The sequence below is a fragment of the Callorhinus ursinus genome, unplaced genomic scaffold (genome assembly GCF_003265705.2).
Source record: "Callorhinus ursinus isolate GAN/ISIS: 27379988/994484 unplaced genomic scaffold, GSC_fseal_2.0 scaffold58, whole genome shotgun sequence".
NCBI classification, from domain to species: Eukaryota; Metazoa; Chordata; class Mammalia; order Carnivora; family Otariidae; genus Callorhinus; species Callorhinus ursinus.
In genome coordinates, this window is record NW_027397120.1 from 630,720 (window position 1) to 648,559 (window position 17,840).

Consider the following 17,840-nt stretch of genomic DNA (forward strand, 5'->3'; position numbering starts at 1 on the left):
GCAGGACACATGCCCACGGAGCCCACGGAGCCCACAGCCCACGGGACACATGCCCATAGAGCCCACAGCCCACAGGACACAGGCCCATGGAGCCTGGAGCCCACAGCCCACAGGACAGCCACTGACGAGTTTTAGGTGCATATGCCCATGGAGCCCACAGCCTAAGGGACACATGCCCACAGAGCCCATAGCCCATGGAACACATACCCATGGAGCCCACAGGACACATGCCCATGAAGCCACAGCCCACGGAACACATACCTACAGAGCCTGGAGACCACACCCCAAGGGACACATGCCCATGAGGCCACAGCCCACGGGGCACATGTCCACGGGGCACACAGCCCATGGGGCACGTGCCCACAGAGCCCACAGCCCACAGGACACATGCTCATGGAGCCCACAGCCCACAGGACACAGACCCACGGAGCCTGGAGGCCACAGCCCACTGACGAGTTTTAGGTGCACATGCCCATGGAGCCCACAGCCCAAGGGACACACGCCCATGGAGCCCAAAGCCCACGGGGCACATGCCCATGGAGCCCACAGCCCACAGGACACATGCCCACGGAGCCCACGGGACACAGGCCCATGGAGCCTGGAGCCCACAGCCCATGGGGCACATGCCCATTGGGCTTCAGCCCATGGGGCACATGTCCATGGAGCCCACAGCCCATGGGGCACATGCCCACAGAGCCCATAGCCCTTGGGACACATGCCCTCTGAGGCCGGGGGCCCACTGCTCCCTGAGGCACCTGGGAGTCTGGTTCATTATGCGCATGTGACACCATCAGGGAAGAAGGCTCCAGAATATTCTGCAGCTGCCATGTCATTCTTCAAAAAGCCAGGCAGCTTTTCAACCAATTACAGACCAGGACATTCATTCTGAGAGTGATTCTTAAACCCTAGGGAACAGGGCCTCCCTGGCAAGAAGAACGAGGTATGGACACCCCGCCTCCCTGGCCCACGTCAGCAGAGTGCCATGGGCCCTGCTAGGTGTGTGGCAACGGGTCTGCTAGCTCCAGAAACTCAGGGTCAGAAATACCTCTGGTGTAGGTCACCTTATTTATTAAACAACACAGGGCATTGTTTTATCTGCCTCAAAATGAGTTCTTCTGATGAGTTTTAGGTGCACTGAGGTATTCCCTGATGGCCCTTCAAATTTGGACCTGGACAGAGTTCAGTCCAAGGGCCTGCGTGTCCATGACCCAGGGCCCAGGCCACAGCCTAACAGTGGCATCATCTGCCCCTCACAGGGACCACCTGCTCACTCTGAACCCTCCCAGCTTGACCAAGTAACAGTCTCCAAACCCACCTGCCACCCAGCCTTGAAAGGCCCAGGCCACGTGGCCACCTTGGGATTGGTGACTGAACCGCCTCAGTTTCTCCCAGCTAATGAGTAGGTGCCTCAGCTCAGTGAGACCCACGAATGAACCGCAGCCAAGGCCGGAGCACGGATCCACCGCCCAGAGCTGTCTCCACTGTAGCCCCTTGTGGTGTGGAGCTCAGTCACAAAGAGACGCGCCCAGCAGGCAGAGGGGCACTCTGGCCCCCTCACCTGTGGCTCCAGCCCCCAGCACACCGCTCTACCCGAGCACCCCGACATCCCATCTCTGGCACCCCACCCTGCCCTCAGTGCCCCGCCCCAACCCTGGCCACCTGTGCAGGTTGGCTCGTCCTTGGACCCCAAGTTTCCCTGTGAACCAGTTTGGTGAGACCCCCGGAAGGTAGCCCAGAACCGGTGTGGTGGACGGGTGGCCAGGCACGTGTGTGCTCGGGTACCTGAGCAGGGGCTGCTTGGGGTATGGCGGTTGGTCTGCGCTCGGGCACGGTGGGGCCTTCTTGGTCACCTGCTTGTAGATGTTCCTGGCGGTCACCCCGATCCACAGCATCGTGGTCAGTGTGGAGTAGTGCAGCAGGATGCCCACCTGCGGGGAGAAGCTGCTCAGCTACACCTCCATGGGCCATCTCCCCCGGTGTGCTGCCTTTGGACATTGCGAGTTCCCCAAGGCCTGGGTCTGAGCCCTCCCTCTCCCTTTGCTTTTTCAGGAGGCAGCTCGATAGTGACAGGGAATGAGACCAGCAGGAGGCCATGTGGGGTCCCCACTCAGGGCAGATGTCCCCCTTCACAGGGAGGTATGTAGGCAGCAAAGGCTCTGGCACTGGTTAGCTTTGCTGTCCTCTGGAGAGATGGTGCCGGGGAGCACATGGGCCTGTGCACACAATAGCCCTGGGGCGGTCCACGTGAGGCTGACCATATACGTGCCCCTCAGCAGCATGCACACCGTGCCTACACATGGGCCTGTGCACATGTACCTAGGGTCAGCGTGGCCCAGACGTGGGACCCTAAGGGCTCCAGGGAGGACTTCCTCTGGGCTCGGCCCCACACAGTTGTCACCAAGTGAAGGGCAGGGCGGTCCTGCAGTGGGGTCTCCCCACTAGGCTGGTGTTGGGGGGTGTGTATGACATAAAACACTTTCAGGATCAGAGGCTGAAGTCCACTCCCCACAAGGCCGAGCTGCTCATTGCTATCAGCAGCTGCCCAAGTTGGTCCCTGGCTGCACTTACTTCCTTAGCTAATGATGCTTTCCCCTCCTTGGTCTCCACCTGGTTACCTATGAAGCAATAACCTGACATTTCACAAAGACAAGTAAATTACGGCTGTAATTGGAAAAGGCATAGATGTTTAAGGAATACAGAGATTCTCTGAATAAAGCTAACATTGCATTATAATGATTTATCAAATCCAGAGTTCAATTTTCACTTCTTAGAAAGCTCTAGAATAATCGATGAGGGGCGCCTGGGTGGCTCAGTCGGTTGGGCGACTGCCTTCGGCTCAGGTCATGATCCTGGAGTCCCGGGATCGAGTCCCGCGTCGGGCTCCCTGCTCAGCAGGGAGTCTGCTTCTCCCTCTGACCCCCCCCCCCTCTCATGCTCTCTCTCTCTCATTCTCTCTCTCAAATAAATAAATAAAATCTTAAAAAAAAAGAATAATCGATGAGAACGGGGTGGGTGGGGTGGGAACCCCAGAGCTGTCTGTGGTTTCAGGTGGGCTCGCTGCACGCACGTGGCAAGCCCAACCTTTTCCTCAGCCTGGCCGGGGAGCTGGGGGGTGAGCACCCTCTGCACCTGAACCAGAGAGAGAAAGGGGCCACGTCTGCCTGGCCCTCGATGGAAGGGTGGTCAGTCTCTCTGTTCAGGGACAGCAGTGTGGCTGCCGTCACTGAAGAACAGGAACAGTCGGAAGTCCTCAGAGGACCTTCGGGGTCGGGGTGGGGGCGCTGGTTCCGCGGCTGTCCGGCTGCTCGGAGCCTCTCCCGGATGGTGTTCTGCCTCCTAGACACCCCCTCTAGGCTGGACACAGGGAGAGGTCATAGGGACCCCGCCCTGGCTGCCAGACCACACTGCGGCCATCCTGGGAAGGAGGCAGCCACTGGCCGTCACACAGCCGACCCAGGGCCAGCGCTGCCGCTGCCTCACATTATCATGGGGGACCACCAGTGGCCGGCTCTTTGTGTTCATGATGTCACTTAGGACCTTAATGAGACTCCCGGTCATCTTGTTGCCACAGCAACCATCTGTTCTCCAGCCGACCAGACCTCCGGGCCACGTGCTGTGCATCATCTTACCCTGAGTCCGAGCCACACTTGGACAGGGGAAGTGGTCCAGGGCATCCCGTGTTCAGGCGCCAGGGTGTTGGTGAGTTGTCCCTTGTCAGGGCGGGGCAGGCCTAGTTGCCCACCAGGGGAAAACCACGTTTGCTAGGATGAATTGGCTCACAGAGATGTGGGAGCTGAGATGTCTGATATCTGTGGTGGGTAAGCCGGAAGCCCAGGAGAGCTGAGTCCAGGGGCTGGACACTGATGTCCCATCCTGGACAGGCAGAGAGCATCCCTCCCTCCTCTGCCATTGTCCCTAGGCCCCCAGGGGAGTGGACGAGCCCCACAATGGGGAGGGCACCAGCACACACGCCCCCAGAGTGATGTCTGACCAGATGTTGGCCCCATGACCAGTCACATCAACACATTAAAGCTCACTATCCCTTCTTCTGATGCCCTGGTGGTCCAGCTGCACCTCCTCGGGCCTGACTCCTCTCCAGCGAGTAGTGGGCAGAGCCGGGCATGCTGGGTGAGCTAGGAGTAGCCTCCGTAATAGTAACCGACGCTCTGTCAGTGTCTGCAAAGCACACGCCTGCATTCCAGAAACGTCGGGGGAGTCCCAGGGAGAGTGACCCTGAGGGCTGGCCGGCCCCCCATTCCCTCACCTGGGCCTCAGCACATGGTCCTCTGTCCCTCCTTTTGCCTGCTGGAGAGCAGGACAGCCCAGCCAGGGCTCGAGTGGCTTTGCTCCCTAAGGTGGGTCAGGGCCCGATGCATGCTTGCAAATGAATGAGTGAAGGAGTCATGCCCCTGCCACCTTGTGGAGATGTAGTTGGGAGGTCAGGGTGGCACCTACTCCAGAGCTCATCGACTGGCCCCTCCAACGGGGGGCCTGAGGGTTGTCACCACAAGACAATCAACCATATCTCATACTAATGTCATCTCTATAGACCTTGCCTCTCTGGACCTGCCCAGGCCTGTGCCGTTGCTAGGGTGTCTACCCGGCTAACCGGCTGGGCCTCAGATGCTGTGAGGACACCCGGCCGCCAGGAGTCCCCATCGGGGCTGGAGCACGGGGAAAGTTCCCGGTTTTTAGGGCAAGCATGCCGGCCTGCCGGTGCCAGGGCTCCGGAGCAGGATCTCACCGCCCGGTTCTTCCTGAGGGCCCCCCTGCAGGAGCAGCCTCTCACCCGGGGGGAGTCGTCCGCCATCTGTGCAGGAGACAGGTCATCTTGTAATCAAGGTCAGTGCTGGTGCCCCCGAGTGTCAGGTAATTAGGCCCCGGCGGCTCCCACAGCCATCAATAAATGTTGAATTCACAGAACAAAGGCTGTAAGGGAGCAACATGACAGCTCGTGGACGCCAGGTCAAGAGCCTCACTCCATGTGGCCCAGGCAGTCACACACCCCCAATGGCAGAAACCCAAGAGGTGAGTCCTTGGTAAGATGCTCTTCAGTCCATGGGGCAGCCCCTATCCAGCTCCTGCCTGGGCACTGGAGGGGACCGTGCACCTGAAGGTCACTGTTCATCTAGAGGGGACCATTCACCTGGAGGTCACTGTCCATCTGGAAGGGACCGTTTGCCTGGAGATCACTGTCGACTCTGGAAGTCACTGTCCATCTGGAGGGGACTGTCCACCTTGGAGGTCACTGTCTATCTGGAGGGGACTATTCACCTGGGGGTCACTGTCCATCTGGAGGAGACTGTCCACCCTGGAGGCCACTGTTCGCATTGGAGGAAACTCTACCTGGACGTCACTGTTCACATAGAGGTCACTGTCCAGCTGGGCTGAGCTGGGGCCATGAATGAGCAGGGGGGCTGGGCAAGGAGCTGGAGGAGTGCGTGGAGAAACTTGGGTTTGGAGCCTCCTCTCCTGGGCCTGGGCCACACTCGGTAAAACAGGGAACCAGGCTGACCACTGGGGGAATGGCCTCTTCTGAGCTCTGTCAGAACCAATGGGTAGTTCCCCCTTTTTAAAGAAAAGCCAGGTGAGGCCACAGGGAGGGAAGAAGACCCTTTGGTGACTTGTTCTCAATGCTGCGATGCTCTGAAGCCCCTCTTTTACCTGAGAGGGGAGCAGAACCTTCCAGAGTGAGGTCGTGAGGTCTGCCGCGGTTCCACGTGGGGGCTGGGCCTCTGTGGCCAGGACTCCCTGGCCACTTGCTGGTGCCAGAGCCTTGGCATCAGCATCTGTGGATTCTTACCTGGCCAGGGGTGGGGCAGCAGGTGGCCCCATCTCCATGCTCCTGCCCTACCAGTCTCTGTGGGAGGGCAGCTCCCACCCCTATTCCCGGGACCAGCACCGTTTGCCGGACAGTGAACGTCCAGTTAGCTGGTCAAGTGGAAAACAAATTCTCTGACAGGATCCAGTGCTGAGCAAAACAATGGGCCTCACATGAGGGAGAGGCCATGGTATAGGCGCCCAGGACGTTGAATGGTTCCCTCTGGGAGATGCATCGGGACAAATACTCCGGTGTTATTTCATAAACAAGACAATGATCACAGATTTCCCCTTTGGAAGCAGGGCAGATAAACACTTCACATCTTGTAACAAAACGAGGACACGGGCAGCACTCACCGCCTGGCACAGGATCGGGTACTTGGTGCGGTTGATGCCGCCGGCAAACACTGTGAAGGTCAGAGCCGCGTGGAAGCAGAAATTCAGGAGCGTGTGCCGGCCTTTCCGGCTGATCCGGATGGTGCTATGGGAAATGGAGATTTCCCCTCAGGACCTGGCGTGCAGGTGAGCCCCCTTAGCCAAATCCATGCTCTGTCCACCCGGGGACTGAGCTGAAGACCACCAAGGTGTGACTGAGTGGGGTTTGGGGGAGCACACCCAAAGGACCAGGTGGAGGGAAAGACATAGGGGCATGCTGAATCCACCCTTAGTGTGTGGCTGTTGGATGTTTTGTGTTAAATCAATCTGGAATGCTCTGACTGGAAGGGTTTTGAGAAGTCTTGAACCTGGTCATTGGCCAGATGCTGACGTTGAAGCCCTGAGACTCTGTGGCTTGTCTGGTCACAGAGACAGAGGGTGGGAGGGACCCCCCGCCACACCTCCTGGTTCCCAGGACGGAGTTCTTCCCTCTCTGTGCAGATGTCTGGTACTTCAAGACTCTGCTGTAGCCAAGTTTGTTCCTGGGCTAGGATGTTGTCTGCAGCTGTGACCGTCTCCACGACCAGGCCTCACTCTGGCTATCGCCATGACAAGGATTGCTCAGCCCCTCCCCACGGCCATGGCCTTGGACACGCCCAAACCCCCTCCCCGTGACCGTGGCCTTGGACACGCCCAAGCCTCACCCCATGACCGTGGCCTTGGACACGCCCAAGCCTCACCCCATGACCGTGGCCTTGGACATGCCCAAGCCTCACCCCATGACCGTGGCCTTGGACAGGCCCAAGCCTCACCCCATGACCGTGGCCTTGGACAGGCCCAAGCCTCTTTTTATCACTGTGGTTACGGCCACAGTCTAGGCTTTGCTCATGACTTTGATTCTGGGCTTGACCCTGACCAGGACAGAGACCCCTCCTCACATTTCCCAGTGCATTTGCAAGTGATGCAGACACACCCAGGTCATCCCCCCTTGCAGGTAGAGGTGGCTAGGAAACAAGCTCAGAAGAAAAACAACGAGGCCCCCCTCCCCCACCAGATTAAAAGGCACAATGCGAAGGTGTGTGAGGGTTCTGGCAGCTACTGTTAACTTCCCAAAGATGTGGGCTCTTGGAGCACCTGAACTGACGCTGGGCCATTGGAGGAAGAACCTATTTTACCTGATGGATAAGAACACAGAGGCCACTGTGAGAAGACCCTGATGGAGGCCTAGAGCGGCAGGGCACGGCGGTCCCTGAGCCCTCGGCCACCTCGGCTGCAGCCAGGGCCACCCTGGTGCTAGGCAGGTGATCTATGAGCTGCCTTCCAGGGACTTCCTGCTACGTGAGGGTCGGTCTCACTGTGGGGCTGGCGTCTGACAGTGAAAGCGTGCGATCTTGAGGCAAAGTGGGGCCTTACTTCTGGTGCACGATGTAGGTGACGACAGAGGTGAGGAGGCAAAGCAGCATGACGGCGGTGCAAGCGTATACCACGGGGTGCAGGAACTCCCCCGGGTACTGGGACGGGGAGAGGGCGGTCTTCAAATCCTGGGAAGAACACAGCAGACCGTGTGAGCAGGAACCACGCACCTGGCAGAGCTGCCTGGAGCCCCATGTCTGGCCCCTCCCCTGTAAGCCACTGGGGCATCTGTGGAGTCGAGCAGAGGTCTGTGGCGGGTGCCCTACTTCCTGGGAATGCACCTATCTGAGGGCCGCAGACGCCATGAGGGTCTGTACAGAGCTGTGCAGAGAGCCAGCGACCGCAGCAAACGCCCCCAGCCCCACTTCCCAGCCTCAGGCACACGGAGATTCTGCTCTGCAGTATCTCCCAGGAGAATTCCGGGTCATGCCCCTGGAGCCAACTCCAGTCCTGCAGAAAGAGCAGTTGCTCTGATGGGATGGTGTGGCCCCGAGGCCCTCTGGAGAGCATCGCAGCCCAGGGGCAAAGGCCGGAGGTCCAGGGGGAACGCGTTTCCCACAGGGACGTGAAGCTGAGGGGCAAGACTCCTGGCTGGACATGGGAGCTGAGGGAGGTTTGTCTTTTTGTCCATCAGACTGGTGACGGGAGCTCCCATGGTGTCGGCATAGGCAGGCCCGAGATTCACCTGCCCCGGGACCAGGTTCCCGAGCCGCCAACAGAAAACGCGGCAGCAGAGCCCAGCGCCATGCGGGCTGGCCTCGCACAGCCCGCCGGGCACCCAGCAACCAAGTCTGGTGATTTCTGCGTGCTGGAGGAGAGGGCCCCAAGGGTACAGACCCTCCCCTGCTGTGCAGGCTGTGGAGGCGCCGACGGGAGCCCTGGCCTCATGCACCTCAGACCTCTGACCTCTGACATGCACTGAGCAATGTTCCAGACCCTTCATGTGTTGTAACTCACCGAGTCACAGGGAAACCCTGCTGTGGACTGAAACCTATCCCTACAATTCGGGGGTTGGAGTCCTCATACCCCACGTGACTGCAGTGGGGCGGGCCTTTATGGGGGTGACTAAGGTCATGAGAGGTCATAGGGTGAGGCCCGGTTCAATAGGACCCACCTCCTCATAAGAGGGAGACTAGGGCACAACCTGCCCAGAGGGAGAGTCACTGGAGGACACGGCGAGCAGGCGGCTGTCCACACGTCCAGGACGGTGTCTTCAGGAGAAACAATCCTGTGACACCTTGACCTTGGGCTTCCAGGCTCCAGGACTGACAGACAGTTCTGTATTTTAACCTGCTCTGCCTGGGGCGCTGGTTATGGCTGCCCTGCACCCTGGGGTGCTGGTTACGGCCCCCTCTTCCCCCATCCCGCTCCCGGGTGCTGGTTCCAGCCTCTCTCCACCCCCTGCCCCCAGGTGCTGGTTCCAGCCACCCCCCACACCGGGTACTGGTTGCGGTCACCATAGCTGACGGATACACCCCATTAGGTGACTGCTCTTGTTCCCACTTTCCAGGTCAGAGGGTGAAACCCTTTCTTGACCCCTCAGCTCATGCTCTGAGCCACACGCTCTGCTCCCATGGCCGCCAGGACCTGCCCGGCTTGGGGAAGGCAGATGGGGGCTAGTGCCCACAGAGGGCTGCCTGGGCGTCCCCTGTGAGACCTCACTGAGCTGCCCTGCTGTGACACCAGGCTGGTGGGTCTGCAGCCTTGCCAGCAGTGCCCAAGGCGGATGCACCACCACCCGCGCTAACACGGGCTCTGGGTGTGCGATGGGCTCCTCCCTGGGCGGTTGGGACAGCAGGAAGCAGCCGGTGCTCCTCCAGGATGGTGCCCAGACTGAGTCATGCGGGAAAAGGACAGAAATGCCCTTGAAGGGCCCTTGGCCTCGCCACGGCCGGGAAGGCAGTGTGTCCAAGAGCTCGAGCTGCTTCCTTTCTTGGTGGATCAGTTCTTGTCAGCAAAGACGAGGCCCTGGCCAGTCAGGGAAGGTCAGATTCCTCAGAGGGACTTCCAGGGACAGCCAAGGGCCACCCTGGTGTCCAGCCGTGGCCTCTGCACCCTGATCTTGCTCTGCCCAGGGACTTTCCAAGGAGACCTCTCTGCTGTCATGGCAACAGCAGATGGAATCCTGTCACCAAGGGAAAGGTGCCGAGTGACCTGGACACCAAGGCACTCCTCCCATTGTCACTGCTGAAGGACTAGCTGACTATCAAAGCCGGAAGTATCACCCCTGACCCAGCAGCTGGCCAGATGTAACCAAAGGAGGAGCACCGTGTCTCGTGGTAGGCTGTAGGCTGGACCCTATGGGGGCCCCCATACCGTCCTGACTGTCCACGGGCCAGGAAGCCTGAAGGGCAGGTGTGGACGTGCACAGAGCACCAACGACTCCCATCCAGATGACGGGGGTTTCAGCAGGACCCACGCTGCACACGCGGCCCCAATTCCCACGAAATCCTGAGCTCAGGAGCGCAGACAGCCAGAGGATGCCGGCTTCAAGGTGACAGGGACGCCACGGCCGCAGGCCCCCCGGGACTAGTGGATACAGCTGGGCCCGTCCCAGTCTCTACACCCACACCCAACGGAGGCTTCGCACCAGGGCACGCACGTCGCCCGGGGCCTTTGTGGCCGTGGCGGGTGCCTGCCGGGCTCTCCATCCTGCAACGCAAGGACAGGTTTCCGTGACGCGGGACACAGCTATCTGTTGCTGAGAGCCAGGAAGTCACAGCCCAGCTTGTCTGTCTCCCTGGGGCTCGCTCGGCTCCCCAGGATGTGCCGGCTGCTGGAAGCGCTCACGCACCCTTCCCTGCCGCCCCAACTTCTGGAGCGCTCCCTGTGGTGCCGGAGAGCTCACCATCAGCCGGCACCAGCGTCCTGACAATTGTAAACCATGGCAAAAGTCTAGGAAAACAAGTTTTCCTGGTCAAGTCCTGATATGTAATTAACTTCTCACCGCCGTTTCTTCTGAAACCGTCTGCTGCTGACAGGTGGAGAGCGGCCCGGCCGACTGTAGGAAGTCAGCGCCCCAGAGATGGCCCAGGCTCTCGTGTGTGTCATTTGTTCTTCTCCCAGAGACAATGGCTTTTAACCTGGGGTCTGAAAACTCTGACACTCTTGACCTGGAGCCCCCTGGCTGCTGGGACAGGGTTCCTGTGTGCGGAGCCCGACTCGGGTTGAGGCCCGAGGTGGGACTCCCAGTCCTTTCATGGCCTTTCTTGGGGTGTTGTCACCACTCCCCCAAAGGCCCGCACCTTCCTGTTGGGGGCAGGGGCAGGGGTGGCGGGTAGAGAGGGGCTGGGAATGACAGCCCGCGCATCCTAAAGCAGAGTCTGCCGTGATGCCTGGTGCCCCGTGTCCCCACGCAGCATCCCAGAGTTGGAGCAGTGTGCCTGGCGCCCAGGACCTGCACCAGAGAACTCACGCCTAAGGGCATCCTATCTGCCAAGTCTTATCCACACACCCCAACCCCTTTCTGCTAAGCCAGTGGGAAATCAGACCTCGTTCCTGCCACAGGCAAGTGCATCAGGGTGTCAGCTCAAGACGCAGTGTTTCCTGAGAACGGTGCCCAGGCCAGCACACATCGCCGAGGTCACCCCGCTTCAGGGGCGTTTTCTCATCCGAGAGCCTGGTTTTGAGGCAGCGGCGGGGGGGGGGGGGCAGGATTTCTGAGCTCTGGAGTAGTTGCACCAACAATGTGCATTTTATAAGAAACAGAGCTTCAAATCCATTCGGCCTCCTATTTTTTTCCTCCAAGTTAGTTATCAACTGTGCCTTTCTACATTTTTAGAGGTGACATTTAAAATTCAAAGTAGGTAATGCAAAAGGGAGATATTATTCTATATTTTAAAGTTCACACGTGTACGAGTTCCTCCTGGAGGAATTTGCAAGCGTCCCACAGATAAGATCCTTGTGACATGTGGGGCTGCCTCCCCGGGACCGGTCCCTCAAGTGCCTTGGGACCAGCATGGACCTCACATCGGAGAGGCTGGGCTCAGTCAAGAGCCCATCCTGCTGCTGTGGCCCCCAGCCCGCGATCGCCGCTCACTGCTCTGCCCTACCCTCAAGAAGATGTCTCTCCTGCTGGGAAATCCGGGCTTCCATCTTCCACGGGCTGGCCTGGGTTCTCCGTGGAGCCTGGAGGCTGGGCGCGCTCGCCTGTGGTTTGCTTGTATTTTCCCTTTTCTTGAGGCTTACCTTCCTCTTATGTTTCATTATTATTTTAGTTGGATGTATCCTCTTTGGTATGTTCTACAAATAAATCAACTTGGATGTTAAGAGAGAGAGACAAGAAGAAAGAGCAAGGTGGTATTATGTCAGGTGTCAGTGGTTTGATCAAGACGGGGCCATTTTGCCAGAAGGGGGCGCGTAGGAAAGTGGCCTCTTCCACCCGGGAGATGCAGATGGTCCTTGGCGTCCCCCTCCGCCTCTGTTCTGTACCGACTGAGACGGATCTCATTATTAGTCCCCGACGTCCCTTGTCTGTGTTTTTAATGATCATTGCATCTCATCGATCTGTCAGCCTTCTGTGAAAGTGTCCCAGGGGAAAGGCAGAGGCAAAAGGTAAGTAATTTATTCATTCGGAGCACAAATTACCCTAATTGGACATCACATTTGTACAGTTTGTTACATTTTTCTCTTGGCAGGGTGTGCGGGAAATAGCACAGGGACTCCTGCTGACCTAGGGTTACCGGCCTCAGGGGTTAACATTCAGGGGAGTATTGGGGGTGACACAGTCTCCATTTCTGGGATGAAGGTAAGCTCGTAAATTTTTAGAAATTTAAGTATGAGGCTGAATGAAGAGTAGCACAGGGGAGAACTGGTGGGGTTCTGGGCGTGTGCAGGTTCGTGCAGGTGCCTACAGATGTGTGCAAATCCTTGCAGCTGTGTGCAGGTGCATGCAGTGCGTGCAGGTGCTTGTAGGTGCGTGCAGGTGCGTACAGTGCGTTCAGGAGCGTGCAGGTGCGTGCAGGCGCTTGCAGGTGCTTGTAGGTGCATGCAGGTGAGTGCAGGTGCATGCAGGTGCTTGCAGGTGCGTGCAGGTGAGTGCAGGTGCGTGCAGGTGAGTGCAGGTGCATGCAGGTGCTTGCAGGTGCGTGCAGGTGAGTGCAGGTGTGTGCAGGTGAGTGCAGGTGCGTGCAGGTGCTTGCAGGTGTGTGTAGGTGCGTGCAGGTGCGTGCAGGTGCTTGCAGGTGCCACAGACACCTTGTGTGGCCTGCTGGGGTTGTCAGGGTGCAGCCTAGATGAGCTGTGGCATGCACACAGGTCAGGCTGGGTCCTGACCGGCTCAGGTGCGACCTCCCTGACCCCTGCCTGCTCAGCAGGGCAGCAGGCACCACCAGGTTTCCACATCTCCACCCTGCATCTACCCCTATTCTTTTCAGGGGTTTTAATTCCATTGTTGCCTTTTTAATGTGGGATGCTTATGTGCAGAAAAGGGGTGTCCTGAGCATGCTGTGTCTTTGGGGATCCTGCACTCCAAGCACAACGGGGTAGGCCTTGCTTTTTACCCTGTCCCAGCTTCCAACCCCTGCTGGACGTGGCAAAGGATAGTCTTCACTGACACTGAGGTCAGCCCCGAGTTCAGAGCGAGTGGGGGCTCTGCAGGGTTCTCGGCTGCTGCTGGCACCTGCTGGGTCTGGGCCACATCAAAGAGAAGCCACCAAAGTGGGGTCTCTCCCTCTCAGTTTCAACATTAGCGAGCGGGCAGTCTTTTCCTCTCAGATCCACTTGATGTCCCAATGATCAGAGGAGTCCTGCCACGCCTCATCAGCCACGGGAGCTGTGGCTGGGAAGATAGCACTTGTGCAGAATGAACATGGCCTCCCTCACAGTGACCACACTGCTCCTCAGGCAAACCACTAGACCTATGCTCTGAAAGGAAACAGGGAGAATGTGCACAACTTTGGACAACTTCTTACTCTCTTCCAATGCCTGTCACTGTGTTCCCTTGGGGAGGTAAGTGTGAAGATCCCAGAAGATCACGGAGTGCAAACGAACACACATTTTGGTCGCTGCTTGAATTTGAACACTAACAGGCCACCGCACATACACGTCCACTTTTGTTTGCTAACAGCAGTGATGGTGGCCTGGGTTCGGCAGGCCCCGCAGGGGAGTATCCGGCTCTGTGTGCATTCATGGTCAGAGTGCCGAGGACAGGTGGGGCGCACATCCAGAAGGGAGGACAGGGCCCTCAGTGCAACGTGAGTGTCAGCATGGCCCCAGAGGTGCCTCCAGGAGACCGCGTATCATCACACTCAGGAGCCGTAAGGCTGATTGCCGACCTCAGGTGTCAGGGAAGCCGACCGCCAGCCAATGGCAGGTGCCTCGCAGGTGGTGTGAGTGTAGCAGTGTGGGGTGGGCAGGTTCGGGCCACCTGCTGGCCACAGCCTCTGGTCTTTGTCCTCGCATCGCCTGGGCCCCTGGGGTGAAGACACCCAGGCGTCTACACGGCAGCCTCGGGGATGCACGAGGAGAAGTGCTTGCCCCAGAGCTGCCCCAGAGGGGGCTAGGTCTACATTTCTTTTGGAGACTCTCCAGTGAACATGTTATTTGTTAAGAATAAAAAACCAACAAACTGCTGAGATTCTAAACCCTCCACGCAGCCTAACCCACCAGTCTTCACGGTCCTGGACTGGGCCAGTGTCCAGTGGCTGGGACTGAGGGCAGCACTGCATGTGGACGCAGTGGTCGGGGATGGGATGCAGGGCAGACCTGCTTGGAAGGGCCGGGGTCAGGTAGGAAGAGGCACCCGGGCTGCCGGCTTAGGCACAGGGGTCCCGCCCCTGCCCCCAGCCTCCTGGTTCACCCTCTGTCTGCTGACAACAGGTTCCCTTTTGCAAATAAGGCTCTAACCTGAGGATGAAAACCTGAGAAACAGGCCGACCTAGAGGCCCCAGGCATGTCGCGCAAGACACCTCGGGGCCACAGGCGGTCCCTTAAGAAGCCAGGGACCTGTCCAGGCTGGCGGCCTCCCGAGGAGCTGCCTGAATGCACAACCTCTAGGGTGTCTGGCATCCTCCTGGCCAGTGAGGCTTGGAGCAGCGGTGTGGACGATGCTGAGTCTTGGCAACAAGCACCGACCTTGTTTGGGCGTCTCGAACAGAACAGGAAGGAAACCAACAAGTGACTCAGACAGACCCCCCCTTAGGAAGCAGACGATCGGGTGTGCATTTGACTCATTGCTGGCGTCCGAGCCACGGCCGCTGCCGGCCACGTGTCCCGGGGCCATTGGCATTCCCTGCACGCGCTCCGGGCCCTCCGCTGCTTCACAAACACACACAATGCATTATTTACTCGGCCACCAGCCTTCCCGGAATCCAAGCTGGCAGCAACCACGCCGAAGCTGCACGAGCCTTCACACCAAGTCCCCGTTAGGGACGGCTTGCCGCTGACAGCCGCCGTGCCCCCTCTTCTGGCGAGAGAACTGTCCTCCCTGACTGCCGTGCGTGCTGCCGAAGCCCCCCACGTCTCCCTGCTGTTCAGCCAACTTTCTGAGGGGAAGGGGCTGGTGGGGCTGCAGTGGGAAGGCCACATGACTACCTCAGACCAGAGGGGCGGGGACCCCCGCCAGGGGCCGGAGGAGGTCTCACGGGTCCTGGACCTGAGCCCTGGGGGAGGGATGCAGGACACCGTCTCCTCCCCTGATTACATGGCTCCACATTGCGGCACTCCTGCTAATTAGTATGATCCTCAGCCGAGCTGCCAGCCGGCAGCCCTGGAGACCAGGGGCCCAATGCTGCTAACTGACCACGCGGTCACCCCATGAACAGGGGTGGCTGCCCTCAGTGTGGCTGGGCCCTGCTGCCCGCTGGGGGCACGTACTCACCATGAGCCCTGCCAAGCTCCTGCAGCGTGAGTGCCTGACGGAGTGGGGTCGCCGCCGAGCCGATTATGTGGCACCCTCTTCCCCGCTGGCCTCCATGGCCATCCCGAAGGTCAAGGTCCCACACAGCGGCTGTGGGGTTGAGCCGTGGGCCAGGTGCCTCAGGGTGACGGTGAGGCAGGTGAGGGTCAAGAGTCTGTCCCCATCTGTGAAGACAGGGCAGGGTCAGGGCAGGGTGGAAGGTTCCCTGGCCTCAGCCCGGGGCTGACCCCACGCGGCCATCCCAGCCGGTCAGCCTGTTGGAGCGTCTGGCTTGGGGCTTGGTCGCCCGGGGCACACAGAGGCTGTGTGCTGGCCTGGGAACCTCAAGCCGGACGTGCAGAGCCTGACGCTGCCCTCCTGGGAGCACTGCCTTCTCCCCACTGGCCGCCCGGTGCGAGCAGCTCAGCCCAGCGTTCTGGCTGCTCAGAGCCTCGCAACATGTCTGTCAGGTTCCGTCAGGAGCACTGAGCAGACCTTGGATCCCCCTCCTAAGAAGCAGCCCGAGCGGGGCCGGCAGATGCGGGGGCCGCCGTGGCCCCCCAGACGCCCACCTCGGGCTGTAGCTGCATGCCCCCCGTGGAGCCCAAAGTTATTCAGCATCTGCATCCGGAACAGCACCCGGGGCAGCAGGAACCGCCCCAGCCAGGCTGGCACCCAGGCTGAGCAGCGGCTGGGGGCACGGACGGACCCTGGGGCCAGCGGGCTCCCACCTCGCCTGCCACATCCTGCGGCTCCCCACCGGGGCCCACCCACCGCACGGCCCCGGAGAGATGCAGCTCAACTTCTCACCTATTTTGGCAAAAGCTGCGGGAGCGGAAGCGCCGTGGTCCGCGGTGCCGACCAGCTGTGGCGCGTTCTCCGGCCTCGGGGATGGGTTTCCATGCCGAGAGGCAGCGGGCTGGAGCTAGCAAGTGGAGTTATCAACAGATTGCAGGACCGCAGCCGGGCCGTGGCGACGCGGGCTCCGCACCAGAGGGGATGAGTCAGAGCCAGGACCGGCAGACATTCGATGCGATCCTCAGCAGGCGGCTTCCCGAACTCGGCGTGGGGACTGCGAGGCGCCTCTGCGCCTGCTTGGAGGGCGGGCGACAGCCGGGGGCCGAGGGCCGGGAAGCAGGAGCCGTAACCATGGGGATGGGGGAGGCGCTGATGGTGGCGGCGGGCGGGCGCTGGGGCCCGGCTCCCTGCGGCAGGGCGGGAATGGTTCTTCCCAGCCAGCCGGCCAGCCGCCTGGCACACCGCAGAGCCGATTTAAAGAGACAACCGACCAGGTTTCGCCTTCGCTTCCAACAGAATCAGACAACTCACATTAAAACATCTCCCTGAAAGGAGGCGGAAGGAGGACCGATGGTTTTATTTTATTTATTTTTAAAGGAAATGTGTGTCTGTTGAGGGCTCCAGGCACAGAAATGGGAGCAAGAAAATTGATTTCAGAGGAATTTTCATGGGCATTATAGTACAATATTCTTAAATGCAAATTGCCCACCCCAAGGGGAGCCCACATGCGTCTGTCCCAGCGTGAACAAGCAGGGAAATCCTGCGGGTGGGGATGGGCTGCAGCCACGCAGAGAGAGCCCCTGCCCCAATCCAGGGTCCCGGCCCCAGCCTGGTGACGGGCCAGGTGCTGAGAAGGGAGGTGAGGGGTGAAGGGCAGGCAGGGACCCAGGGATGGGGGTGGGCTGCCTGGCCAGCAGGACCCCTGCCAGGACTTCTAGCTCTGTGCCCCCAGGCAGGTGTGGCTGGGGGACCTGGGGACCATGTTCAGCACTCTGAGCCCCCGGGGGAGACCCATGCTCTTCCCTCTGGGCTGGAAGGTCGTAGCATGGGTGCCTGCTTCGGAGAGTCTCCAGATTCTGGAGGGTCTGGGCCTGGACTCTGGGGGGCATCATTAAGAATGAAGCATTAATGGGGGGCGTTCTGCAGGCCTGGCTTTCTCACCCGTGGCACCTTGCCTCTGAGACGGGTGTTCCTGGTGCTTTTCTGGGGGCTGCTGTGAGGAGCCCTGGGCTTTAGGCAGGGGCCGTGAAACCAGAGGGTGGAGTGATTTTCTGATTGCCCAGAGAGTGAGTGTCAGTGGGCATCTTCCCTCAGGCCCCAACTCACTCTGGCTTCCTGGGATTGCTCCCCCAGGGGAGAGGGCCCTGGCTGGTGGTTTGGATGAGTACGGCAAGGAGGAAGGCCCACTGTGAGCTCGGGGTTCTGCCCAGACTCCTCCAAGCTGGGGTGGCCCCAGGGGGCTTGTCCATTTGCAGTTCCCTCCATAAAGACTCCACGTGAACATAGGTCAGGTCCTTGCCACCCTCTGGGGGCTCCCAGCCCGGAGATGACAGAAGGACAGATGCCCAGGGTGGTGGGAAGGGCACGGAGGAGGGGG

General features: G+C 59.7%; 1 protein-coding gene across 2 annotated transcripts in view; it reads right to left on the minus strand.

Moving 5' to 3' along the window:
* ADGRA1 (adhesion G protein-coupled receptor A1) overlaps window positions 1-16,638 on the minus strand; it is a 34,757-nt gene extending 18,119 nt beyond the window's left edge. The window contains exons 1-5 of one of the 2 annotated variants that reach the window (XM_025880111.2): window positions 16,256-16,638; window positions 15,428-15,630; window positions 7,609-7,736; window positions 6,178-6,301; window positions 1,783-1,928 (exon numbers count right to left, since the gene is read on the minus strand). In XM_025880111.2, coding sequence (XP_025735896.2) covers window positions 1,783-1,928; window positions 6,178-6,301; window positions 7,609-7,736; window positions 15,428-15,430 — 401 coding nt within the window. In that variant the 5' untranslated portion in view covers window positions 15,431-15,630; window positions 16,256-16,638. The remainder of the gene's footprint in view (window positions 1-1,782; window positions 1,929-6,177; window positions 6,302-7,608; window positions 7,737-15,427; window positions 15,631-16,255) is intronic. The other variant, XM_073884687.1, reaches the window with a different exon arrangement.
* Between the last annotated feature and the right edge of the window lie 1,202 nt (window positions 16,639-17,840).